The sequence below is a fragment of the Lemur catta genome, chromosome 6, assembly GCF_020740605.2.
Source record: "Lemur catta isolate mLemCat1 chromosome 6, mLemCat1.pri, whole genome shotgun sequence".
NCBI lineage: Eukaryota > Metazoa > Chordata > Mammalia > Primates > Lemuridae > Lemur > Lemur catta.
Genome location: NC_059133.1, coordinates 18,683,503 through 18,711,500, shown reverse-complemented (window position 1 = coordinate 18,711,500; position 27,998 = coordinate 18,683,503). Strand labels below are relative to the sequence as shown.

Below are 27,998 nucleotides of genomic sequence, written 5' to 3'. Positions count from 1 at the left end.
CCGTGGCCGTCCGCGCCGAGGCCGCCACCTGGCGGGCCGGCAAGCGCGCGGCCCCCGCCTCCAGGCAGCCCGGAGCAACCCGGGTTAGCGCAGTGCCCTCTCGGCGGCGGCGCGATGCTGTGCTTCCTCCGGGGAATGGCCTTCGTCCCCTTCCTCCTGGTGACCTGGTCGTCCGCCGCCTTCATCATCTCCTACGTGGTCGCCGTGCTCTCCGGGCACGTCAACCCCTTCCTCCCCTACATCAGGTGAGAGGCTGGGTGGGCGCCAGGGCCCGGGGAGCCGGCGCGGGGACCGCGGGGCAGCGCCGCCGCCGGGAGGGAGCAGTGCTGCCTTTACCCCGAACGCAGCAGAGCGGCACCGGGAGAGTTCCGGACAAACGGCAGAGCTTCCAGTCTGGGTACGGGACAGAACCTCGGGAAGACGCCTGTCTGGCAATATTGAAACAAGGATGGGTCCTGAACAGATGGCGTTTATTGTACAAGGTAGATCCAGGGTTGCTCTAAACAGCTCACTATTTCCCTTCTGCTTCCCACCATCCTTCGAAGTGGATGTCTAGGCTCATTTGTCCTACAAGGAAACGGAGGTTTAAAACAGGTGAAATATCAACAACGTGACACTGATGTCACACTAGGAAATGGTAGAAGCAGAATTCACATCCAGATCTGTCCCATATGGAAAGCTACCCTGTGCTTTCCTGGTCCTTGGGAGTCTGGCTTAAGCTGCCCAAGACCCCTCCTAGGCACTGCACCCCTAAAGTCAGAGCGCTCAACTTGCTAACAACTTGTGACATCTCGTGTTATTTTACCAAATCATCTTTGCTGTGTTATGGCCTTCACCTTTCCTGAGGGTCACTTCGTCAGTGCCAGTGACAATGGCCTGGTCCATTTTACGTCTCCCAGCTCTGTGCCTTGGCGGTACCTTGTTGCCTTGGTGGCAGTAGGCATTCCTTCAACATTAGAATAATCCATCCTTACTAAGTGGTGTGACCCCTCTGGGTCTGCATTGGTTGGTGAGGGGATGATAAAACTGGTGACATCCAAAGTTTGTTATGCCTTTAAGATATAGGGTACAGGGTCTCCCCTTCCCTGCAGCCATTCCTTCTGGTGAGCAATGTTTTGTGGTGGGTTTTTTTTTTTTTTTTATGGTGAGGAAGGAAAAACAAAGGAGAGGAAAGAAGGGACTAGAGTTTAAAAGATGGAAGGAAGAGAGTGATAGGTACAATAGTGCACAGAAACAAATCTGCAGGAGCTGTGGTGGTTTTGCCCATGGAAAAAGAGATGTTCTATACATTGAGGAGACTTTCCCATCTGGTCTTGTGCCCATGCGGAAACCTGGGCTCGATTTCTCATGGCACATGTCAGGCCCAAGTGCCATCGACTCACTTCTCTTGTTTATGAAGCAGGATAGATCCTCTTAGACGTGTGTGAAAGGAAAAAGTGCTGCTCTCCCTGCAGTGCTTTTTATTGAGAAAATAGTAGCTGTGTTTGGCTGGATCTGGAGGTCAGGGACACATAATATGTGATATGCATTGGCCAGGCTGACAGAGGCAGGGTTTGAATCTTTGTAGAAGTGTCTGATGTAGCTGTGATTTAATGTCACCCCAAGGTGAACTTGAAATGGGAGCTGTTCAGAAGTGGGGAAATAAGATGACAGGGTGAACCACTTGTGAGATGCTCAAATTACAGACACTCCAAAGAAGGGGGTTTAAAATTTAACAAGAAAAGGAAGCCTTCAGGAAAAGCAGAATTATGAGCAAAAAAGGCATGAAATTATCCCTTTGCTGCCAGGAGTCCTCAGCCAACAAACAACAAACACGTGTGTGGATTGCCTATATGCGCTGGGGCTTTTGGGTTGTTTGCTCTCTCTGCTTACTGGAGCAGCCGGAGCATTGGATCACCCCTGCCTTTCTGAGAAAACTAAGTCACTGAAGCAAGGGCAAGACAAGCTAGAACCAGACAGGGACAAGTGATGGGAGTAATTCCATAGTCATCCACTGGCCAGAAATGTTCCACCTTATTATCTCTAACCTTAATGCCCCCTCCTCTCCTCTGCCCTTACTCCTTGGACTTACCTTCAACCACACTGGCCTCCTTCCTGTGTCTTAAACGTATCATGCACACCTCCTCCTCAAGGCCTTTGCATTGGCTGTTCCCTCTGCCAGAATGTTCTTCCTCTAGATATCGCCAAACTTTCTCCTTTACTTCCTTTGCTCCAATATTACCATCTCGGTGAGACTTGCCCTGATCACCTTTTTTAAAATTGAGCCTGACCGCTCCTGATCCCCCACATCTGGTCTCATTATCCACCGTAGCACCTGTCACCTTCTAACAAAGCATGTGGTTTCACTTATTTTTAGTTTAAAAATAGTTGATATAACTGTATGGTGCCTCCCATTCGGGAATAGTCATCACTAAGTGAAGCCGCCATAAAGTTAGTCCTAATAATTAAAAGTATCTAATAAACTGTAATATAACTTTTTACTACCATACTTTTTTCTTTTAAATATATTTAAATATGGTAGAGATAAAGGAAATAATGATCTCTTTTTACTGGAGCATTACATTTTTGGGGGGGGGGTTCTGAGTCCTGGTCAATCTTCCAAGCAATAAGCTTATGATTTTAGAACAATCTAATAAACCTCAGACTGGAGACAAAGGTAATGTTGCTTCTTGTCAGCATCTAAGCCCCTCCAATAAACCATCACTCCAGGCTTTGGAGTAATTGAATCTCCTGTATCCAATGCTTTAAAGAACAGCATTTGACCAAGCTTGGGAAAGTCTTACGTTATCAAGCACATTTTCTTTGTACTGTTTTCATTACTTTGAGCATCAGTTGATTATGCACTGGCTTAACTTCATAAATTAGTTTGGAGAACGATGTTACACAGACTACTTGGAATTTTCCACGGTCAGCTTAACCTGCAGATATGTAAATACAGGAAATGAGCACGTAAACTGATTTCATAGGCACAACTTACCCTGGAACAACTGTGACCACTTAAACCTCAACACCTTCTAAACCACAGGTAAATCAACAACTTGCTCTCCTTATCCCATTGCAATTTCCCGGAAGTGCCTCATTAACAAGCAGGCAAGTGAGGTGGTGGGTGGAGCTGAGGTGGGGTTGGGGGAGGGCCAACCACATTGCTGAAACCACCTGAGGCAGAATGATAAGGGAGCTGCATAGAGAGACTGCTGCCAGATTGGGAAGCAATTGGTTTCCCCTCTCACTCGTTCTCCAGTGTCCTGAATCAGGCACCAAGGCACAGCTATGCCAGCCAGATACTACTACCTCTGCCCTGTGTGATGGAATCTTTTAATATGAGCTAGAAAACAAAAAGAGGCTACCCACAGGGTCTCTTGGTTACCCCCTTAGTGTTATGCTCATCTGAATTCCAACATCAGAAGATGTGACTCAGTATTTACTTATGATGTAATATATAAGATCAGAGACTGAAAGACTTATAAGAACATTTTTCATTGAGGGGTAAGAGCCCTTTCATTTTTATTAACCAAAATGGTCGACTGCTACCATACTTAAAAGTTTGTACACATATCTACATTTTCATTTGCTGCTTGGAAAGTTTTCATGAAATATTCTTGAGCAAAATTTCAGCTAACATAATACCCTTTTGTCATTTAGTGGAAATAAATCACAAACTCTGACAATTCTTACCTGATAGATTCGAGAATTTGTGATTCAGGTTGTGTCTAATGAATGTTTTGTTGATGAATGGATAAATGTTATCATTATTTTGAGGAGCCAAACCAAAAATGTTGAAAAGATGGTTGTTCAGTCAAACAACTGGTTATGAATTCAGTGCATTAATATTTCCCCCAGTTTTTGTTGTAGTGCCACTGCCTATCTTTTAGTGCAAAGATGTAGGGAAGTGGCCCATTGGTACTCATGCAGGGATGGTGGGTGTTATGGACTCAATAATCCTGAAAAATAATTACATTTGCCATGGTAGTATTTGTCAAAGAGGTTTTACAATTCAGTTGTAGTATTTGAGAAGTTTTTTTCGTTTTGCCTAGTTTACATCTTCCTGGGACACAACAAAGGCATACTGATCTCTTCTCGTTACCGTGAAGGTTCATTCCCATGGTGTGCTGGAACCAGCTGGTATCTGCCCCTGAGAACCTACTGTGTGTATCTCTTCCCAACTCCATGTTCAGTGACCTGCCTTTGGTAGCCTGAATTTTGACACGTTGGGAGTATTTTCACCATGGAAATTAGCAAATGCTATAATACAAATCAGGTGCCCTCTAGAGCTATCTGTTAAACATGGACCGGCATATTAGTGTTGGTGCCCCACCCCCATCACTCGCCTGGCTGCTTTGTTCCTTGCCTGCTGTTAGAGCTCAGAGGACGCTGAGATGTCAGGGGTTAAACATTTGGATTGAGATAAGGATTCTTCTACATAGCTCTTTGACCTTGAATGAGTTATATATCCTCTCTAATACCCAGTTTCCTCCTTTGTAAACTGGGGTTGATATAAAATCCACCTTAGGGTTGTGAGGATGAAATGAAATGATTACAGTAAGCACCTAATGGTGTCTGGTACATAGTTAATGCTCTACAAGTGGTATTTGCAAAGTGCTTTTGGTTCCAAAGTGTATGGTTTTAAGTGTACAGATAAACACAAATAAAATACCACCCTCAAATTCTGAGTTTTCAGATCACATGCTTGATGTCCTGTGGACCGTACATCTGGGCCTTTGACATAGTCTCAATTTGCCATCAATAGACAGGGTCCCCAAGTCTGGTGTTCTTCATCGCCTGTTAGAGTACTCTCATGGCCCCAACTGCCTATCTTCCTAAATGTCTTCCTCATTCTTCCATTTCCTTCCCTTTCTCCACGAACAAGCAAATAAACTTCTTCCCAGTACATCTCCTCTGCCTGTGCTTCTGTCCCTGGTGAGTGGCTGCCTGAGTTTCCAGAATTACTCTTGGACCTGTGCAACAAGTGCCCTAGGATGAGTCACCTGGTGGCTGCTTTTTTATACCCCGAGGCCAAGCGAGGAAGGCTTGATTTCCTTGTCAGAGTTAACTGACTGGCAAAAGTGCTGCCCGAAGTTAAGAGCTGTCTCTGCTTTCTTCCTGGTACTGGTTCCAACCCTCTTCTCCATGCCGTTCAGCGGTGTGCTCAGAAGGACGTGGTGCATCCCAGGCAGCCGTCTCCACCTCAACATTCCTTCAGTGTGCAAAATGGTTTTAGTGGGAAAAGTGGTAATGTTAAATTCTAAACCCTTCAGGTTCCTACAGGTACAAGTGACACTGCGACTGAGATAATTGGGAATAAAGGCATTTGTTGTAAGGGGGGCTGTTAACAACCTCTTTATGCTCATTAAGTGTTCACAAACCTTTAAAATTCCTGCTTTCTGCAAACACAGGCTTCATGTAGAATTCTTCAGACACTTTGAAATGCATCTTTTTCAATGTGATCAGTTTTTCAATACTTAAATTTCAGAAGCTGTTTTGAAATGTGGAAGCACTCAAAACGGGTACAAATTGTTTCATGTTGGGAGCTTTTTTGCCATCAGTTTTAAAACTGGGAAAGTTGCTAAGTGAGCAGCCTGAAAATGTAAACATTTAAAACTTGGCACTAATAGAAAATAGAACATGCCAAACAACATTTTTCAACTCACTTAATGTCAGTAGACTGCACCTGAAAAATGTTTTATAGAAACTCTTTTTCATTAAAATAGTTGATCACAATTAATATACCCTTCATACCCTATTGTTTCCATAAAGTACTAATAGAGATCAATAATATTGCTCACCTTTTTATCATTTTATTTTTAGCACTATAACAACACGGGCATAAATCTAGTTATCAAAAAATTAAAGTGGTGTGTTTAGGTGTATTTCAAGTCTCGATAGTAGAATTCTCAAATGTGATTTTAGATCAGTTACTTTTTTTTCCCCAAAATAGTCACAATCAATTTTTCACTGAGCATGGGTTTGATCATTTGAGAAACAGCAACACCATTCATTTTAAACATTTTCTAGCTTTTTTCTATGGCAAAAAATTAAATGTAATCTCTCATGGTAGAAAAATTAATTTTAGATTTTTCAGAGCCAAAATGAAAATACTTTAGAAAAAAATCAGGCCAAATCTTTGGAATTTAAAGTGGCTGAACACCCAGATGAAATTAATTGCCATCAGTTTTAAAACTGGGAACTATAAAACAGGCCAGTATAAAACTTGCCAATTCTATGCCTGCTCAGAGGTCTGAACTGAACTGAATAATTTGGACATTTCTTCTCTTTCCCAGTGATACAGGAACAACACCTCCAGAGAGTGGTATTTTTGGATTTATGATAAACTTCTCTGCATTTCTTGGTAAGTACCCAATAATTATGATCCATAAATGAAAAACTCACAATCCTAAACGAAGTCAAATGTGTTATTGACAGCATGTGTATGTATGAGTTTTTAAAACTACAACCTTTGCAGCTAGAATTTTTCCCTACTTTGAGAAACTAAAGTGACTAGAAATCCAAAATTATTTATGGCTTTATTATAGAACTCTACCTTATCTGGTAATTTGTCACAGGATTTGCTGTAGGTGGTTTTAAATGCCAAACTTCTGAAATTGATTTTAAATGTAATTTGGTTTTTAAAAATTTTGGTTTATATCCAAGACACTGTAAGCCAAAGACACCCAGTGTATAAGTTAATATTTCTCAAAGTGTGTTCTGAAGGCAACTTGGTGAACATCATCTGAGGCTTTGGTTAAAACACATGTTCCTGGACCACACTGCAGATCCACTCAGCCAGAGCCTTTGGGAGTGGGGTCCAAGAATATGTGTTGTTAACAAGCAGTCTGAGGGACTGGGATCCTCACTAAAGTTTGAGAACCCCTTACAAAGGCATCATCTTACCTGTTAGAGAAAGGAGAAAGGTGAAGCAAGGAATTGTTTGTCTCCAACTCAGGTATGATCTTTCCTTTCAATTCCTCAGATGCACCTGAGATGCAGTGGATGGGCTACAACCCTGTCATGAGCCAACTAATGTGATGCACATTAATGGCAACTGTTTTATAATTATTGCAAAATGTAGTCTCCTATGGGGTGATCTGAGTGTATAGATGTCAGCTTGTAGGGCTCTTTCTCTTAGTCCTTCCATAGTCCCCCACCCTATGGAACAATCAAGTGTTTGCCAAGGGTCTGTCTGTTGCTCTCTGCTGGTGCAGGGTGGGAAGAGACAGGTGCTGGAAACCCTACTTAGTGACTGGGCGTCTTTGGATTTTGTTAATTCTACCTGGTACAGAGAGGGTTTCACTTCCTCACCCATTTGTGGTCCTCCCCTCCTGAGGTTTTGGAAGTGAGCAAAAGGAAGTAGAAGTATGGGGTGGATCAATTCCAGTGCCCTGTTACACCATCTTTGCCAACAGTCCAGACTTGGAAGACAGAGGGACTATGTTACCACCAGCAAGTGATAAAATCTGGCTTTTTGCTTTTAGGCAAGGCAGAAGCTGATGTGGACATATTCACTGGAAATAGTCATGATAAATTATTATTTTTTACCTGCTTTTTAAAATTCACTAAAATATTATGGTCATCATTATGTCAATACATACAAGTCTACCTTATCCTTTTAACACATGCATGATGGCCATCACATGGATGTATTATAATTTAGTTAGTGAGTCCCATATTGTTAAACTATTTCTGATATTTTGTAGTTACAACGTTGAAGTGAACATCCTTTTAAATATATTTTGCATATTAAGTGAATTTTTCTATAAGATAAATTTGCTAAGTTAAATGAATATATATCTAAAATTATGATAGCTGTCCATTTATTCAACATTCACTTACTAAGTACCTACTGTGTGACGAACTTTGTGCTTAGTGTTGGGGTCACAAAGCAAACAAAACAGACAAGGCCCCTGCTCCCATATAGGTTGCATTTTACTGACAAATTACTCTCCTAAACAATAAATGCTATTAAATACTTTGTTAATAGACTAGCTAAAGATATGGAAGGATTTGGAAAAACATATCTTTAGTATTCTCACACCATACACAAAACCAATTGCAATTAAAGAACTAAAACTGAAAAGCCAAACTATGAGAGAATTAAATTATAAGAGAATATTTTAAACCTTAGAATAGAAAGCTTACAAAAAACCTAGAAGCTAATTAGGAGAGAATTGACAGATTTCAGCAGATAAAAAATTAAAACTTCTAAATGACCAAAGATACAAGAGGCAAAGTTAAAAGACAAACAACAGACTAGAAGAAAATTTGCAATGTTTATAGCAGACAATAGACTAATGTATATAATGTGTAAAAAGCAACTACAAATTAGAAAGGAATAGACAAACCCAAGAGAAAAATAAGAAAAAAATTATAAACATGCAATTCTCAGAAAAAAAGCAAATGACCAGAAGATATACTGAAAGTTGCTAAATGTCACTAATGATCAGGGAAATGCAAATTAAACCAACAGGTTGCCATTTTTCATTCTTTAGGTAGACAATAATTAAAAGGGCAAAGGCATACAGAATTGCTCTCCAGCTCTGCTGATGGGAATATAAATTGTTAACAGTCTTGGAGCAATTTGGAGGTGTTTCTCAACATTTTAATTGTGCATGGTTTTTGACTCAGTAGCACTGACTTCCAGGAATTGGTCTTTCAAAAACACCTGAAAGTGTGCCCAGAGATTTATATACAAGGGTGTTCATTGAGCATTGTTTGTAATAGGAAGCAACATAGAAATTTATCCCTTAGGAGAATGATGAAATAAATGTGGTATCTCATACCATAGACCATGATGAGACCCCTAAAAACAATGAGGTAGATCTATTTGTCCTGACATTGAAAGATCTCCAGGGTACATTGTTAAGTGAAAAAAGCAAGTCACAGAATAATACATGTACTATAATAGCATTTACGTGAAAAGGATAACTGCTAAGATGGGGGTGTGTGTGTGTGTCCATGACGCTGGGAAGAAAGTAAGATGGGGTGAAGAAGGACAGGGAGATTTGCAATCAGGACATTTTTCAAAAGTGATACAAAACTTCTCCTGTGTTTGTCATTCTAAAAAAGTCAAATAATGAAAATTCATCAAAGTTCCTTTCTTTTTCAGGTGCAGCCACCATGTACACAAGATATAAAATAGTAGAGAAGCAAAATCAAACCAGCTATTTCAGCACTCCTGTTTTTAACTTGGTGTCGTTAGTTCTTGGATTGGTGGGATGTATCGGAATGGGCATTGTTGCCAATTTTCAGGTATGACCTGAAGCTTCTTTAGCTGTTGGGGGTGACGGGCACGAGTGTCTGGGAAGAGAAGCAGGAAGGCAAGAGGCACACTCGCACCAGTATCGCTAAATGGTTGATGAGTTTACAAAAATTGGGTTAGTTTGCTTTTTAGAAACAAATGTTTAACATTTGAAAGTCAGTCCTGCCTGGTACTTGGGAGAGATGGGGGTGCCTGTTTGCAGGATCAGGAGAGAGTGTGTGCTTCAAATGATGCGCCGGGCTCTGCGCTGCCCCGTGTTCTGACTGATGTGATTTGGAGTGTTGGGAGAGCTCCTTCAGCTGCTGTAATGATTTCGCCGAGTGTGAAAATATTTGTGTGTGTTTACGGATTCTATCATTTGAACATCTGGTGTTCAAAGGGCAGCATCTGATTGCTTCCTTTTGCAGGTAAAGGGGTGTAGGTTTATGGAGATGACATAATTTGCTCAGGGTTATTCAGCTAATAAGTTGCAGAGCCAAAATGTGACCCCACCAGAGCAAATTAACTTTTGTGACAACCACTGGGGCATCTGCTTGATATATTCTTACTGTGTCAAGTGTTGGAAAAAAATCATCCTTATTCTAATTTGTGGACTCCTATTTTAGTCCAAGTTCTCTTTCAGGAGACAATATTTAATATTTTAAAAATATTTATTGAATTTAAAATGAATATACGTATACTAATGTCCACCTCGTAGGGTTTTTGCAAGGACTCGATGAGATAACGTACAGTACCCAGCAGTCTGTACTTGGCAGCTGTCATGGTCATCATCGGGTCATCATTACAGCCTAACACTATAGTCGTCCTGCTCCATCACTCTTGTCTCTGTGAGAGCAGAGTGGAAGTTACTCCAGGAGACTTCTGGGCTGGCCCAGGGATACCCCTTTAAATTTCCGCCCCCCAGAGGTAGATCTCATGTGATGCTTATTTTCACAAAAAGGCAGCCGCCTTCACAACCGAGGGCTGCTCAAGTTCATGTCCCTGCACTGAATAACCTCAGGCCCCTGCCCATACCATATGCTTTCCATCCATTCTCTAATATCTCTCCTGTGTGAAGCTGGACCATCGTCAGAGAGTCCCCTGTCTGTCCTACACCATGTGGACCTCACAGCCATCTCTGCACCTTGCTCCTGGGGGTGCCATCTGCTGATGGGGTGTGGGGGCCATTGTAATTAAGTGCCTCAAGAAACTCAGAGCTGTGTTTACCAAGGACTAAGGAGGAAAGTGCCCTTTCTTACATTACACAACACCTTCAGGATGACCCACAGGCCAGAAACAGTCACTCAGGTCTCGGAGCCAACCAGTTTTAGTTCTTGGATGTTATAAATCCTGTGATTATTAGTGTTTCCTTGTTAACATTGGAAGCTAGAAGGTGACTGCCAAATTTGTAGCACTTCTGAAGCAAATGTATAGGGCTTTGTGGGGCGAGGGCTTTTTTTTTCAACTTTCTCCTTTATTTGTTATTATTACTATTTTTAGAGATAGGGTCTCGCTGTGTCACCCAGGCTGGAGTGCAGTGGTGCGATCACAGCTCACTGTAACCTCGAACTCCTGGGCTCAAGTGATCCTCCCTCCTCATCCTAACTTTCCCCAGAAAAGTCATGTGGAGGGCATTCTGTGATCTAAGTTTGCTTCTGGCTCCATTTTGCTTTTCTATCCCTATTGTCCTTATATGATGAAATAAGACAAACAGAGAGCTGCAGTACATGTTGGCATGTGACATTTGTCACATGGTAGAAGTTCTCAAGACATTTCCTTATGTTATATGATAGTATGCATTTTTTTTCATAACAATAAACATTTATTGATGTTTTTCTATGTGATAGACATGTTTATGAAAATGTCCCCTGTTTTAACTCGTCAATTCTAATAGAAGCCTAGTAAGATAGGCACTATTGTTTTCTCCATGCCTCAGTGGTGAGATTGAGGCTCAGAGAAGTCAGTACTTGCCCAGGGTCATATGAGTAATGTGTGGCAGTGGTGGGCTTCAACTTGAGGTCATGTTCTCAGAGCCAGTGGGAAGATTTATCCTCAATGCCAAAAATGAGGAAATACCCGTGAGAAAAAAGCGAGAGTATACAACTCACAGTTCTTCCGTGAGAAAGCACGATAAAAAAAAAAAAAAAAACCCAAAAGGGGAGATCTAGCATGATGTAACTTGTCTAGTGCAGTGTGGATATGGATTGTTCTGGAGGGGGTGGGATTGTATGCACCTTATCATACCACTTTATCCTCTGAATAACTCAACATCGTGAGAGATACAGGTAAAACCATAACCATCTTTTAAACCATAAGGCAGACATTAACTTTAGGAAGAAAACTTACGTGGTTAGGTAATTGAACTTTTGGTTCTCTTTAAGTTTTCAATGAAGTGATTAAATCTTTACAAAAACCGGAAATAGAATCTTCAGTAGAATCTTTAACTTTCCGGCAGAAAAGTATTTGACTTGTCACTGTTCTGATAAATATATGTTTACAGCTTCCTTGTTTGGTAGCCTGTGACTCATTTCCAGCATGCCAGGGGCAAACCAACGTGAGCTGTTCCTTGAGAATTTGAGATGTGAGGGCAAGAGTGTGCCTGCCTTTGGAGGTTTCTCTTAGTAGCAATAAATTACATTTATGAAAAGTTCACAGATAACTACTCGCTTTCCCAAACGGGTGGGTGGGATGACTACTTTCTGGTGTGTCCTCACTGATTGCTGTCAATGCTTTATTGTCCCTCGAGAAGTTTCCTTTTTGAAATCCTGCCACTTGGGACAACATAGATGAACCCAGAGGACATTATGCTAAGTAAAATAAGTTAGTTGCAGAAGGACAAATACTGCATGATCTCACTTATATGTGGAATCTAAAAAAGTCAAACTCACAGAAGGAGTAGAACAGCGGTTACAGGGGTTAGGGAGGATGGGGAATGGGGAGATGCTGGTCAGAGGGTACAAAGTTTCAGTTCAGCAGGAGGAATAAATTCTGGAGATCTGTTGTGCAACATTGTGACTATAGTTAATAGTAACATTGCATATTTCAAAATTGCTACAACAGGAGATTGTAAATGTTCTTACTACAAAAAAATGATAAGTAGGTGAGGTGATGGATATCTTAATTACCTTGATTTAGTCATTCCACAGTGTAAACACGTATCCAAACATACACAAGCCCCACAAATGTATACAATTATTATTTGTCAATTAAAAATAAAATAAAAAAAAGAAGTTTCCTTTGTGGAAAAGAAAATTTGCAAGGTTTCACCCTATCAGTAGTCTAGTATTCTCTATTTTTTTTTACTACCTTTTGAAATAATAAGAGAGTTTGTAAAAAGGGGTCCACAAGGGGTGCCAGGTTTTCATCTTATCCTCTATCCAAAATTCATGTCTGATCTAAGAATCATTTCCCTTCTAAAAAACTTCTATGATGAGAGAGTATATACCCTATGGTGAAAAAGCCACATTACAAATAAAACTCCCACTGAATCAAGGGCCTTTTGATCTGATAATATCAGGATTAATGTGGGGACTCCTAAAGTTTGCAGATTAAAACTCTAAAAGATAAGTTGAATTGGCCAGGGTTGAGGAAGCATATTCCCTGATGGTATTTGTGGTCAAAAACATGGTATGTAAATTCAGGATGTTGATGTACTTAGCACGAAAAGACAAGAGAGGGTGGAAAGTACCGGAATTCTCAGTTTATTCCTGAAAGTGACGCATTAGCAGTAGATGCCTGGCCTTTTGTTTATTTTTCCCTTGTCCAAATGTGCCTGACACCTAAGGAGTGAAAGGACTTTATTTCTCATAATTCTTTTTAAAAAATTCTTTTTCATTGTGCTGTAATATACATAACATAAAATTTACTATCTTAAACTTTTTTTTTGTTTGTTTGTTTGAGACAGAGTCTTGCTTTGTTGCCCTGGCTAGAGTGAGTGCCGTGGCGTCAGCCTAGCTCACAGCAACCTCAAACTCCTGGGCTCAAGCGATCCTACTGCCTCAGCCTCCTGAGTAGCTGGAAATACAGGCATGTGCCACCATGCCCGGATAATTTTTTCTATATGTATTTTAGTTGGCCAGATAATTTCTTTCTATTTTTAGTAGAGACGCGGTCTCACTCTTGCTCAGGCCGGTCTCGAACTCCTGACCTCGAGCGATCCACCCGCCTCGGCCTCCCAGAGTGCTAGGATTACAGGCGTGAGCCACCGTGCCCAGCCTATCTTAACCATTTTTAAGTGTACAGTTTAGTGGTTATTTTCCTGAATTATTTAAGTACTTAATTTGTACACACAGTTTAAAAGGCACTTTATTTTTCGTATATAACTTTCCTGACTCTCTATGTCCATACTAGGTATCTGAGGTATACAGAATCTATACCTAATAAATGAATAATTTATATGACATATTGCGGAATGTCAATGCAGTCGTATTTGGATATAATACAAATCAAGTAATGAATTTCTCCCCATATTCCCAGGTTTGGTTTGTCCAGGAAGTAAATTTCCTTAGAAAATAAGTTAAAAGCTTTTTTTTTTTTTTTTTTTAAAAAAAAAAGGTATCTCCCTTTCTCATGTGGAGAAGGAAGATTTAATATCAGTTCGTTCATGCTCCAGCTTGAGATTCAACAGTCTGGATGGAAACTCTGTGGTGTTGGGGAAGCCCCGGTGGCCCAGGTCAAAGAGCAGCCAGAGGTCGGGTGTGCACAGTGAGGGGGGGCCATTGGGGGGCCTGTGGCCCAAACCAGGCTCTCGTGGACAACACTTGAACTTGCCCCTTTGCAAAGCTCAAAGTTTTCAAGTTCAAGCTGAGACTCAGTGGTTCCATCTAAATGTCCTTGTGCCCAGTGCTCATTTGAAAGGAGCCTAAGGTGAGGCTCCTTGACCCATCATGGCCCGGGTGTGCACACGGTCGGCACCAGACTTTCTGCCTGGACTGGGCATAGGGGCTGCCTTCTGGGCAAAACGGCTGCTTAGAGGATGGTGGTGGATTGAGAACTTGTTTTGAAACTGCCTTTGCATCGCAAAACCAGTGGTTTTACTTGTTGGTGTATTTATTTGAGGTGGCTTGGAAGGAGATTATCAGGGAGCAGGGACCCTAAAAACCCCAAGCCATCCTTGGTACCATCATGGAACAAGTTGTGTACTTTTATACAAAATTATTATATGAAATGTATTATGAAATCCTCATTGCAAACCTGCAAGAAAGGGATGATTATGCCCATTTTACAGATAGAGAAATTAAGGCTTTACACCCAGGTCACAGAGCCTAGTCGTGGCCACGTGTGCCAGACTCCAAAGCCCACTGTATTCAACTCTCTCACCTCTAAGGCAGATGTCATACTTCCCTTGTCCCGTGGTCCCAGGTTCGCTGTGGAACCACCAAGTTCTTGGCATTTATTTCAGCATCAGGAAGGTTTTCTCTTGGTAGTCTTCTGTAAGCAGCCGCATTTTCCAAGGAGCAGCCCATCTGTGATGACTGAGAGCTCAGAGCAGCCCAGAGCCAGTGAGTGCTCTGGCTTGATGCTGACTGACTCACGCGGAGTAACATATTTGTGATTTTCTCCCCAGGAGTTAGCTGTGCCGGTGGTCCACGACGGGGGCGCCCTTTTGGCTTTCATCTGCGGCGTCATATACACGCTCCTACAATCCATCATCTCTTACAAATCGTGTCCCCAGTGGAACAGTCTCTCGACGTGCCACATACGGATGGCCATCTCTGCTGTTTCCTGCGCGGCTGTGGTCCCCAGTATCCTTTTTCCACGTTTGTCAGTTGTTAAAGGAAAAAAAAAAAAAAATTTCATGACACTTGTTAAAGCATGGTAAGGAAAATTTTATTCGGGCCCCCCGACGTGGGTTACAAGGACCCCTGCCATGGGGTCTTGCAGTGGGGGAGAGAGACTGGGCTCAGCTCCGGGAATGCCGCGTGGGCCAGTGGGAATCTATAGCCAGGGAGCAGGGTGGGGGCAGTGGGTGGAAAAGTACTACAGGGAAACAGCAGAGGTAATGGGCATTCTGGAATTCTCACTGAAGGCAGGCCGGGGAGACCAGGCACCACCTGGGGGACAAGTGGAAGATAAGGAATCTGACCAGATATTGAGGGTGAGAGGTTCTTGCTAAACTGACTTATACTGGATTTTACACAGTGCACAGATGGATTTAGGAGAAGGTTCAGGAAGCTGACTAAAGTTTGGCCAAGCGAGGAATCTTTGTCACAAGGTCCTAGCAAGCTTGACTCCCCATCCCCACCCACACATATAAAAAGGGCATGAAGAAAACAAAGGATAACAACCAAGTCTCCACATTCTTCAGAAGAACAATTGGACTAAAAGTGTAAATCATTAAGAAAAGATCTCAACATTGGTTAGATCAAAAGAATCTTTGGGGAAAAGAACGTGGGGTGAAAGGAGGGTGGAAAAATGTAGGAGCACTTCAGTCCCTATTTTCCTTCCCACAGGGCCGGCTTCATGAGCCGTGTGAAAATATTTATTTTGCTTTGTAGTACTTGGCTAAAGACACCAAATATTGATATTGTACTTAAAGTCATAGCCCTGTGAAGTCCCGTGAGACCAGACTTTCCTCTCTCCCTGCATGTAGGTGAGAAGATGGTTTGATGAACTAGTCCCTATTAAGAAACTTTTAAGAAGCTCTAGATCACGTGTTACTAAGTCAATTAAAATACATTCAGCATTTTCTTTTTATAGTCACTGATTTCATTTTCAAAATGAAATTCATTTTGTTCTCTAAGTCAGCAATGTGAAAAGAAAAGAAACTATAAATTTATCATGCTTGCATATTCTGATTTAGAGGAAATAGCAGCTTTTTCTTTTTTTTCCTCTTGTTTTATTTAGTTATTTATTTTTTAGAGACAAGGTCTCCCTCTGTCACCCAGGCTGCAGTGCAGTGGCACTATCATAGCTCACTGCAGCCTCAAAATCCTGGGGTCAAGTGATCCTCCTACCTGTGGAATAGCTGGGACTACAGGCCCCTGCCACCACACCTGGCTGTCTTTTCTTTCTTTAATAAAGTATTTAACAAAGAAAATAAAACAGCTGTGGTCTTTAAGGGTTGGTGTGAAGAATTTCCCATCTTTCAAATACCATTTGTAGTACTATCAGAGAAAGCAGGGTCATTACAAATGACTAATGTCAGATTGTGAGCAAATTGGAACTATTTTACCAGTGGCAAATTTAGTCTGGGTTGAGTTATGGTATAAAGTGGGCAAGCTTGTGTGAAAACACATCATGTGCTTCTACATCTTAAGCTTTGCATTTCTTCTGTAAAACTGAAACTATACAAAATGTGGAGTCTTAAGTATGGTGTTAAGGGTTTTTTTTCCATCTTAGGGAAGGAAATTTTTAATTATGAAATTTCCAAGCACAGAGGAACCAAATTTACCAACAAAGTACATACCCTTATTCCTAAGATAATTCCCTCTCAATTTCCTTGTTCTATTTGTAGATTGAAGGCACTCTTGCTTTCTCTTTGAATATACTTCACTAAAACTTTTAGCTTGTATTAGTTGTAAAGGTTATGGTAGAAGTGTTTGTATTGTTAAAAGCAAAACCCTTCCTTGCTTCCAACTTTGGAGACAGATCCCTAGATATTAAAATCAGAGGGTTTTAGCAGAATAAACACTTTCAGGCCTCACATTTTCACATACTAAAATTCTCATTTCTAGGAAGTTCTCATTATGAGCTATGCCAAGGGGTAGCAGCCCCAGACAGAAAGGGGTTATGTCCCTATATCAAATTAACTCCAATGAATGCATCCATATGAAAAAGTCTTTTGTCTTACATTTTAGCATGGTATTTATGTTTCCTCATAAAGACTAGAAAGCGTCTTCAAAATGCCTTTGTTTCTCCTTACCACAGTATTTCTGTGAAATGGCCTCAGCTGACTCAGGAGGACAGTGAGGCACTTAGGGAGGCAGGCATTAGACTCTTGCTTCTAAACCCTTCCTGCTAAATTATCCATCTTGCACCCGGCTTCTAATGCTTCTGAAGGTCTTCACAAAAATCACTGACAGCATAAAGTCCAGGTGCCTTTGCATGAGACACATGCTCCAGAGACCTCCTGTTGCTTCAAGCTCATTTTTATGCTTTCTTCCTTGGGCTTAGCTGTTTTATGTGCTCTAATTTTTGCCCATGCTCTTCTTGGCTAGATTATCTTTGTCTTTCTAGAGCTGTCAGTCCAACACGGTATCCACATGTGGCTTTTGCATACTTGGAATGTGGCTAGTCTAAACTGAAATGTGCCCTAAATGTAAAATACACACCTGGTTTCAAAGATATAAGAAAAAAACTGTACTATCTCTTAATAATTCTTTATCTTATGACACATTATTAATATTATTAATCATATGATTTGATATATTGGGTTAATAAGATATATCATTTATTAATATATAAGATATAGCATTGAATTATATATTAATATTATCAATATTGACAAATTTTTATACATTGAATTAAGCAAGGTATATTATTAAAATTAATTTCACTTGGTTCTTTTTTTGTTTTTAAAAATGTGCATATTATTATAGAAAATTTATTTACTTATTTATTTTCCCTGCTTCCCCTCCCCCCTTATTATAGAAAAGTTAAAATTACTCATTATATTTCTGTGGGATGCTGCTGCTCTAGAGAGCTCCTCAAACTTCACAACTTAGGTTAAGCTCAACTCAGTGAAGCTTTTCCTGATACCCCAAACCCTATTCCATTCTGAATTAATAATTTTCCCTCTGAGTCATCGCTGGACCCTGTTCTTTTCTCTCTATCATGGCACAATCCCTGGGCTTCATTCAACTGTGATATTTCTGAGAGCTGAGACAAGTCTATTTCGCTAGGGTTTTCCCTCTCTCTACCCCTGAAACCAACATGGTACCTGGTGTACCCAAGATGGAACTAAAGAACAAATAAATGAAAGAATTAAGAGGATTTTATTCTATTTTTTTTTTTTACTTATCTGTAACATATCCCCAGAATAAGAGGCTTTTAAGCTATTAGAAAAAGAAGTATGGTAATGAAATGATCAGAGAATCTTCTATGCTTTCTATTTCTTTTATTTTGAGAAACCGAGAAGTTATTAAGCGTGCCAACGTATGTGGGGAGGGGTTGCTGACTGAATTCAGAGGAGGCTCCAAACTTTGCTTGGCTTAGCACTTTGAATTCCTAATTTTTTGTAGACTTTTTAGAGCATCCTGTTTCCTTCTAGCTTTCTCTTCTGCATTTTAAGTTCAATTTAAACAGTTGTCATAGCCTTTTTACGCACAGTACAGTCCAAGGAAAGCAGGAGCCTCAGCCTTGGCATTATTAGGCCGGCCTGCAGGGGTTTGTCATTCACTCCCAAAGTCAGATGTAGGGCAAATCTCTTTGATTTGTAAACTCTTTGGGCCAGGAGGGAAGGGCTCCACTTATATACCCAATTACCCAACACAAATCTGTTTTTTGTTTTTTAGTTTTTATTTCATTTTTATTTTTGTTTTTATGAGACAGGGTCTTACTCTGTCTTCCAGGCTGGAGTGCAGTGGTGTCATCATAGCTCACTGCAACCTCAAACTCCTGGGCTCAAGCGATCCTCCTGTCTCAGCCTCCCGAGTAGCTGGGACCACAGGTGCGCGCCACCACACCCAGCTACTTTTTTTATTTTTTGTAGAGAGAGGATCTGGCTCTTGCTCAGGCTAGTCTTGAACTTCTGGTCTCAAGTGATCTTTCTGCCTAGGCCTCATAAAGTGCTAGGATTACAGGTGTGAGCCACTGCACCTGGCCAAAAGTCTATTTTTTAAAGATAAGAGTTTGAATTTCTATAGCTTCTTTGTGTATATGAGCCTTGGTACTTTGAAATGTTAAATTTTATTTAAAGCTGTTACCTTGAAAATAGTATTTTAGGGGAAAAGTATTTTCATTCAGTTAGCAAGTATTCAAAAAGGACCCATCTTGGACTGCTGGGTCAGCCATTTTGACTAAATTTAAATAGCTAGTTTAAATAGAAACACCCAGCAACATGCAGGGTTGAGCAAAATGTAGCCACAGATTAAAATTTTGCTAACAAACTGAAAAAATATTGCTAAGGACTTACCATACTTCCGTGTTGTAACTTAACTGCTATCCTAATGGAATTTAAGGTTTGAGATCATGAAAAGCTAATTGGTTTGTTTGTAGAAAAGTTGGTATTAATATTTTAGCACTGTGTGATGATTATATTATTAGTAGAATAATCGAGTCTTAACATGAAAGGAAATGTTTTCTGCTGTGGTTTCCTTAACAGCTTCCCTTTTTTTAGTGATTGCTTGTGCTTCACTAATTTCTATAACCAAGCTGGAGTGGAATCCAAAAGAAAAGGTAACATTTAAGTTGTTCTCATATGACTGTTGAGCCTGGTTATGTGACACCGTGCCTGGGCAAAGCCTAGGAAGGATCACTGTCATTTCTTAGGACAAATTGCAAAAATGTGGGGTAATATGGTATATAATCAATTTACTGTCCAATTATTTGGCAGTGTGTATGTAGTAATTAACTAGCAAGGTAATCCCAATTGGCTCCTGGGATTATTTTCAAATTTTTGAATTCCTGATTTCTTTCTTTCTTTCTTTCTTTCTTTCTTTCTTTCTTTCTTTCTTTCTTTCTTTCCTTCCTTCCTTCCTTCCTTCCTTCCTTCCTTCCTTCCTTCCTTCCTTCCTTCCTTCCTTCCTTCCTTCCTTCCTTCCTTCCTTTCTTTCTTTTTTTGAGACAGGGTCTTGCTCTGTTGCCCCAGATAGAATGCAGTGGTGTCATCATAGCTCACTGCAACCTCCATCTCCTGGGCTCCAGAGATCATGCTGCCTCAGCCTCCCCAGTAGCTGGGACTACAGGTGTGTGCCACACCGCCCAGCTAATTTTTCTATTTTTAGTAGAGATGGGGGTCTCACTTTCTTCGCTCAGACTGGTCTCAAACTCCTGGCCTCAAGCAATACTCCTGCCTTGGCTTCCCAAAGTGCTAGGATTACAGGAATGAGCCACTGCCCCCCGCCCTCTGGTTTCTTTCTTAACCATTTCAACTATCTACGCTTAGTAAAAGAGGTTGGACACTTAAGGTAGGGGACAGTGTGAATGAAGATGTGTGGAGGCCCGAGAACACATGGAGTGTGGAAAGCAGAGGGGATGAGATCAGCTCCAGTGTAGTGGATAGTTCATTTCAGGAGAGGGTGAGAAATAAATGTAGTCAGAGAGAACTTTGCAAGGGAGTAGTGGCTTTCTTTAAGAGGCAGGCAGAGAGGCTCATACTTGACATAGGTGACCAAAGTAAGCCTTTGAAAACGTTTCAATAGGAAAGTAAATAGAGTATTATTGGCTGAGTATTAGGCAGAAGTAATGCCTGGGAAGGATTGAAGAGAGAGCTCGGCGTTAAGAGGGCAGGGAGAAGGCAGTTCAAATCAAGATGAGCCTAGTTTGGAAGCGATGGGGAAAACGTATTTGAGGGGTGCTGGCAGGTGACTAACATGAGAATGAAGGGGCATAATGAATTAAGGATGACTTCCAAGTTTTTATCTTGGGTGAACCAAAGAATTTATTCCCTTGACCAGGTAAGGTCTCTAACAGGTATAAATAATTTTGTAGGCAGAAGTGGATGACTTTGGTTTTAGAATCATTGACTCAGGCTGTTGTGAGACATCAAAGTGAAATGTCCAGTTAGGAACATGGGACTAGATCTGTGGTGGGATTGTGATTTGCGAGAGCATAGGGTAGAGTGACTGATAATTTCTAAATTAAACATCAGAACACATGGAACCGAATGTTTGGAATTGAGATCGACTCCTGCAATTAGATATCTGTAGTGGTGGTTCATCTAGATGCCAGATAGGAAAATTAACGCTGCCCCAGGAGAGAAGAGAGTTAGTGAGAGAACAGCAGGAGGTTTTTTTATCCTCCCAAGGGGCAGGTGAAGGAATGTCTTCGGTGAAGGAGAATTAAAGAGAGGGAGTCATGGACCAAAGAGAAGAACCAGAGTTGTGCTGTGTAGTCGACCTCATTGACTCTTCTGCTGGGAGACGGTGGAAGGAAGGGTGGCCGTGGGATAGAGGGTCTCCAAGGAAGTTTATAGTTCAGAGGGACAAACAGCCAGTTGTCAACTGCTAAACCTAATACTTTGAAGAACAAAAGAAATGCTGAGCTGAATATTGTGGAAATATCAAAGCAACAGCAATGAACTCTCTAATAACTATGGAGTGAGAGAAGATACTATCCCGGAAAGGACATTTTTGAAGGGAAAGGGAGAGGGTTAACCATGGCACATGTAGCTGAACAGTCTTTAGGAATGAAGTCCCTCAGTTTCTCAATTTGGGCAATAAGGGAGCCACTCATGTTTTTCAAAAAGCAGATTAATAAAATGTTGGGGTTACACGCCAACTGGAAGAGGTTGAAGAAATGGCGAGGGCAATGATTCGCTCAGCTAGCAGCCGTGTGTTTGCTGAGTCCCGTTCTGGACTGGACGAGAGAGGAAGAGGAGAAGCACGGTGGTGGCTGGAGTGGGCACGGGGCGAGGAAGGATTTCCCAGGACGGAGGATTCCGGCGCTGGCCCAGACGGTGGGGACGGACGCTGGTGGGGGAGACAGTGATCCAGACAGGACTTCAAAAGGTGCTTCCTTTGAACGTAACTTTAAAATGGCCAAATGAGTTACTAGGTTGGAGCTAGACAAAAGGCACTTTTTCCCCTGAGGTGTGGGGAATTCGGCCCATGCGAAGGGGGTTCAGTTCCTCTTTCCATTGGTGAGACCCGCTGAGACCTCACCGCAGACTTTCCCGGGTGTGCTTCGCGCTTCAGCCACCGGAGGGCGCCCTTCCACCACAAATCAGCCGCCGGGCAGGACGCGTCAAAGCCCATGCCCAGGCAGTTCAAAATCTGTTATATTCCACTTTCTATCTTAAAAAGGTGACCAGTACTTGGTTTTCTATTCACTTTATAGATTACTGTGACACTCTTGTATTGCCTTCTGTTCCAAATCTCAACGGATGCAAAAAGAAAAAAAAAAAAAAAACAGAAAAATAAACGCTTTCCATTAGTTCACTGAATAATCGTTTAGGTACTGCCCCAAACTTCTGTATCGTGCTTGAGAGCTTTCCCAGCACATTTGTGTGCATTGACTCACTTGGTAGGGAGGGTGAGGACTAGAACGTCATTGTCCCATTTCATATAGCAAGGAGATTAGAGCTTCGCCTGCATTCACACATGTGTAGTGGAGTAGAGAAGGTTCAATGCACTTTCATTAATATCATGCCAAAGAAATTCCATCCCCCTCCCAATTCTGTCTCTATTCCTAGAATCCATCTTCATTGTTAAAGCATGATATGGGTTGGGGCGGGTGTCCTGGTGCTAGCACCAAAAGGAGGAGGCCTCTGTTCCCTACCCGCTAATGAAGGCTGGTCAGGGTCTCCCCAGGGTGGCCTAGGGTGAGAACAATGGATGCATGACAACATCCCTGGCGTGGAGAGCAAAGAGTGATGTCCATGAAAGTGTGACACGTCTTCACTAGATCTTTGTGGATGAAAACACGATTAAAAAAAAAAAAAAAACCACTGTCACCAGAGAACTGACTTGGATTGCAGCACATTTGTTTACTCACACTTGCAGCCTATAGCAGAGCAGAAAGTGAAGTAGGAAAAAGAAATTAAGCCATTATTTGAAACCAGAGGAGGCCAACTGACAGTCCCCAGGCCTCGAATGGCATGTGAGCTAAGGCAGACATGCATTTTTGACTTACACAGAGTTTAAAAATGCTTTTAAATTAGTTACCAGCATTAAAAAAATCAGGAGATGGCTCCCTATCTTCCTTCTCTTTTCACAATCAGTTTTATTTATTTTTACTAATTTTCTGGCCTTGGTAGGCAACTGAGTTTGGAACCTCTGATTCAAGCCATTCTCCTTCTTGGCTTCCATTCTTTCGTTCTTGCCCCCAGAAGATATGCAGTTAACATGTGGATGTCTTGTTCTTAGCATTTACTTTGCAGATATATTTCCCTTATAATGATCAGTGGAACTATTTTCTGAATTAACAATTTCTATAGAAACAGAGAAACACAAAACCTAGTGGCGCTACTCAGCCAGTTTCATCTAGATGGAGACACTTATTTTTTGGAACAGCTGCGGGTGTGCTATTAAGTGTGTGCCCTTCAGCTGTGGAATTCCCAGTGGAGGGAGACCAAGCCATGCCTTGTATGGAAAGTTCTTTCTTCCCGAGTCCACATTTGCTTCCCAGTGTCAGCCATTTTGTAGTTCTTATTCTGCCTTTTGAAGTTCTGTAGAGGAAGTCTTAAAACCAGAGTGTGTGACAGCGAGAACTTCTGGAATAATTGCACTCCATCAGGCGGGTGCCTAGGCATTTATTTACATGGCGTTGCTTACTGTATTTCCCCAACGTTCTGATTTATGCTCACTGGACAGATTTTTCCTCTAGTCTGACCTTCTCATTATTATTTCAGTATGTATGCTAAAGTGAGAAAATTCTGTTTCTTTTTCATTGCTATTAGGATTATGTGTATCACGTAGTAAGTGCGATCTGTGAATGGACAGTGGCCTTTGGTTTTATTTTCTACTTCCTAACATTCATCCATGATTTCCAGGTAGGTATTTATCAATTCAAATGTTAGACATTAGGATTAGTAAAAATCCACAGGAAATTTCTTGCATTTTATTTTATTTTTTGAGATGGGATCTCACTATGTTGCTCAGGTTGGTCTCAAACTCCTAGGCTCAAGTGATCCTCCTGCCTTGGCCTCCCGAGTAGCTGGTGTTACAGGTGCACGCTACTGTGCCCAATTGCATTTTTAGAAAGAGCACTTGCTTTCTTTTTACTCTTAATGCATTTGGAAAAAATATGTAAGTATTGTGCAACTTAGTTTATTAGCTTATTCCCAAAGGGAAGCTTCTTTAACAGCTCTCCCAACCAATGACATTTTCATGATCCTCTGACATTTGATATTAATAGTCATGTGTCCTGGTTGTTTTGTTTTTGAGGAAGTCTCATTTACTAATTCCAAATAATAGAAAATACTTCTTTTTAAAAACAAGCCATAGTGAGGCCAGCTCTTAGGTGGCACAAACCTGTTGGAAATGTCATTAGTATTGGAATTGTTTAACTTTTAAATGTTTTTCTTTTCATTTTTTAAAAAATAGGGTGTCACCCTAAGGATATCCACAGAAATCAATGGTGACATTTGAAGAAAGAAGAATTCTATCTCACTCAGTGAATGTCACAGATAATTTCTAGAAGTGGTCCAGAGGACAGGCAGGGTTTTGATGCTGCCCTCATTAGCGTGTATCTGCGGCACATCCAGGACTTGAATTTCATTAAGAATTCCCAATAGTTGTACTATTTTCAAAGGTATGTTTTCCTAGAGAATGTAGAGCACTTGTGACATTGTAGCAATGTTTTCATAATTTTCTAAGTAGACACTTTTTTATATTAACAAAGTCATATATAGAAAAGATAAGGTGTTACGGAAAATGGAGAGCTCTTATTTTTGTACAGATTCTGTTGTTGCTTTTTCTTTGTGTGTGAGTGATTTATGGAAATACACTAAATGAGGGCTTTAAATTTAGGACATTTGTTACAAAGTAAAATCAGTGGATATTCATTTTTTAATTTCATTTTTAGAGAATGAACTGTATCATTGTTTATTATGAGAGCATTTATAAAATTGAATTTATAACGATCGTATGCCCAAATCACAAAGATTTAGTTAATAAATTAACACTAAGATACTCTGATTTTTTGGCTGAACTAAGCAAAACGCTTCTATTGAGAGCTCTTTGTACTACTATGCACAGTAACTCTAAGTGACTAGGGGAGACCTCACTTTTGAAATCCTGCCTCCTCGTTTCTCCCTGTTCACAGGGCGCAGCTTGTACCCTTGCTGCTATACTTGATCTTAGCCAAAAGGCCAGGAACAATATCCTTGCTGCTAACTGGCAGTCCATAGTGGGCGTGATTCCAGATGGGGTGGATTCAGCAAGGCAGATGAGAAACTCTAAAACCGTCCTTTATTGTCACTGGCATAACTTGAAGTATAGTCTGACTCAGAAGCTGAAACTCACACCTCAAATTCATTTTTTGCCAGTAAACATGCAAAGAGCACAAAGGCCCAAGAGTGATACATGGATCAAGGAGAGAAGGGGGTGGCCCAAGTTTCTGGGTGCGGGGTGCTGTTTAATGCCTGTGGGTGGATGTCCACAACGCTGTAGGAAATCTGCAGGCCCGTCATTAAGCAGGACCTGCAGGCTCCACCTTTTCACCCAAATAATGAAAGACAAATGAAAAGCAAGTCATTCCAGAGGAAGAAGTAGCCCTTGAAATGTTAAGGCTTAAGCTTGAAAGTTGATGGGAAGGAACTTTCAAAGACCCCAGGGCTTAAACCCACATCTGGCCAAGTGGGAGCAGGCATTAAGGGCACATGCCGAGGGCAGAGCCGTCCATTTGGGCAGCCTTGGAGGGCACAGAGGTGTGGGGAGTCTGTGGAAGCTCCTCATTAACTGTTTGCTGGGTGGACACAGGGGTGAGGTTCAGCAGCAGTCAGTCACCCCTGCCACGACAGGCTGTGTCTCCCCTGTGTGTTTTGAGGTGGGAAGCTGCTAACCATTTCTGGGTCCGCTGTAACTTGTCATAAAGCTGTGAACCCCCATTGCACCACTGGAACTGAAAGACAGTGACCAAAGTTATAGCAAGCATCCTTATTCTGAGGAGGAGGCAGAATGCCACATACTAAAAATACCTTTTCCATGGAACCTATGGTAGAGTGAGTGAATCCATGGTTATGTCTTGCTTTCAACAGAGTTTTGTTGTCAGCGCTTCTCACGATGCCTTATCATTCATTTCCAGCTTCTCTCTGCACAATTAGATTGAGAGCTCCTTGAGGGCAGAGTATGTGCCTTAATCTTTATCTTTGTAACTCCAGCATTTCACACGGTGCCTCCTGGTACACTGTAGGTGCTCAATAAATACTTATTGAATGCATGCATAAATGAATGAATGAACAAATGAAGGAATGACTAGGATGTTTGTAGTGCTGCATAATGGGATTTACTCTGGTTTACTAGTTAGTTTAATGATAAACAAACAGTCTGTATCACCCAGTAATGTTGACTGTTTTGCTTTGTGTACTGTAAACATTTCAGTTGTTTGGGCTTCACCATTCTATGACAACTCTCTTCATCCTGGACAGTTACTACAGAAATTGTTACCTGGTCTAGACCAAATGATACACGTGTCTTGGCAAACTGAGAAGGCCAAAACTCACTCCAGACAATGACATTCTGCTGATTCCGTGCAACCTCTAAAGCTGGTCTTATCCGCATTTTGGTATTATTTCTAATTTCTATGAACTTGCATTTCCTTGGACCTCGTGGCTGAAAGAGTAAAATAAAAAGAAATATTTCTTTATTTTAGTAATTTGTGTTTCTGTTAAATTGTAACATGTCGCCTGGGTACTACTATCAAGTGTGTTTATCTGGGAGATGATTTCCGATCCGTTTGGACTTCATAAAGTTATGGTTTAAAACTTATGTTTTCTTAATTCGTGTAGCTTGTCATGTGGGCACCATTGGTTCATCTTAGTAGAGGTTCTCAAACAGCCTCAGAAGTTTGTATCAGTCACGACTCTTAGAGTTGAAGGCATAAGAAATCCAACGAGAAGGAAAAAAGGGAATCTCTAATTGCCTCCAGCACCTGAGAAGTCCAGCAGCAGGGCTGGCTTTAGGAATGGCTGGACCCAAAAGTGCCACCGGGACTCCCTCTCCTCTCTCCTCCTCTGAGCTCTACTTTCCTCCCTGCTGGCCTCACTCTCAGGCAGGCTTTCCCCTGGTGGAAGTGAGAGGACGTCTAGAACCTCGCGGGCCTGCAACCCGTCCAGTGGGAAGAGAGGACCTCTCCATAGTCAAACAACAGCAAGCCTGAGAACTGAAACGCATTGCCTCTGATTGGCTGGCGTGGGTCACATGCCCATTGGGAAGCGTGATGTTCGGATTGGTCAGACCTGAATCACGTGTCCACCCCTGGGGCAAACTACTGGGCTGATGGTGGGTGAAATCTGTTTCTCAGAAGAAAGGGATGGGAAATGGAACTTGAACAGACAAAAAGCAGCAGATTCCGCTATGGAATTAGTCCCCTTTACCCCAAAGACGACCTAACTTGTTTCAGAGTAAACCAAAGTATACTTGCTAACAACTTTTTTTAGATTAAAAAAAAAAGATAAATGTATGCCATTAACATAGTACAAAGACCTTCTGTTAACTTCAAGTCGTGTTTATATTTTTTCAGGGTTCCTGTGCTCTTATTTAGCCTCTGTGAGGTTGGTCACGCTGTTAATTATCACATTTTTCAGATAAGAAAACAACGCAAGAGAGATTCGGCAACCTGCAAGCAGTTCTGCAGCCTGATGACAACAGATTCCAGTCTGGAACTCTGTTTTCCTGATTCCTAATCAAGTTGGCCTTTTTAATTTTTTTTTTAAACACTAACACAGAGGATTCCACAGAAATTGCATTTTATAAACCAAATTAAGTACATCCGTGTTGTGCTGTGTTTGGGTTTCCTAACATCCTTTACATGTGGCATTGCCCCACGTTCCCGTTTTTTACTCAGTTGGAGACATGCTGGTCTGGTGTTTGGGCCTGGAATGAGGAAAGGAGAGTGGGAGGAAGATAAGTGGTATCCCATTCTCCCCCACCGCCTGATTCTGGCAGGCCTGTAAGCCCAGCCGTCTCCCCACACACATACTCTTGGTCTGGCTCTGAATGCC

At 41.5% G+C, this 27,998-nt stretch overlaps 1 protein-coding gene across 5 annotated transcripts; it reads left to right on the top strand.

The window, feature by feature from the left end:
• The first annotated feature begins 2 nt into the window (after positions 1-2).
• On the top strand, positions 3-27,765 carry DRAM1 (DNA damage regulated autophagy modulator 1). Of its 5 annotated transcripts, none has more exons than XR_006735709.1 (8): positions 3-245; positions 6,279-6,346; positions 9,101-9,243; positions 14,799-14,976; positions 19,512-19,570; positions 23,733-23,825; positions 24,379-24,586; positions 27,582-27,642. XR_006735709.1 is itself a non-coding variant. In XM_045553110.1 (7 exons), the coding sequence occupies exons 1-7, from the start codon at positions 115-117 to the stop codon at positions 24,421-24,423; spliced, it is 717 nt and encodes a 238-aa protein (XP_045409066.1). In that variant the 5' UTR covers positions 3-114; the 3' UTR covers positions 24,424-26,650. The 5 variants fall into 5 exon arrangements, 3 of the variants coding, with proteins under 3 accessions (XP_045409066.1, XP_045409067.1, XP_045409068.1); XR_006735708.1 differs by lacking the exon at positions 27,582-27,642 and adding an exon at positions 26,377-26,650; XM_045553110.1 differs by lacking the exon at positions 27,582-27,642 and having other exon boundaries at positions 24,379-26,650.
• The last annotated feature ends 233 nt before the right edge of the window (positions 27,766-27,998 follow it).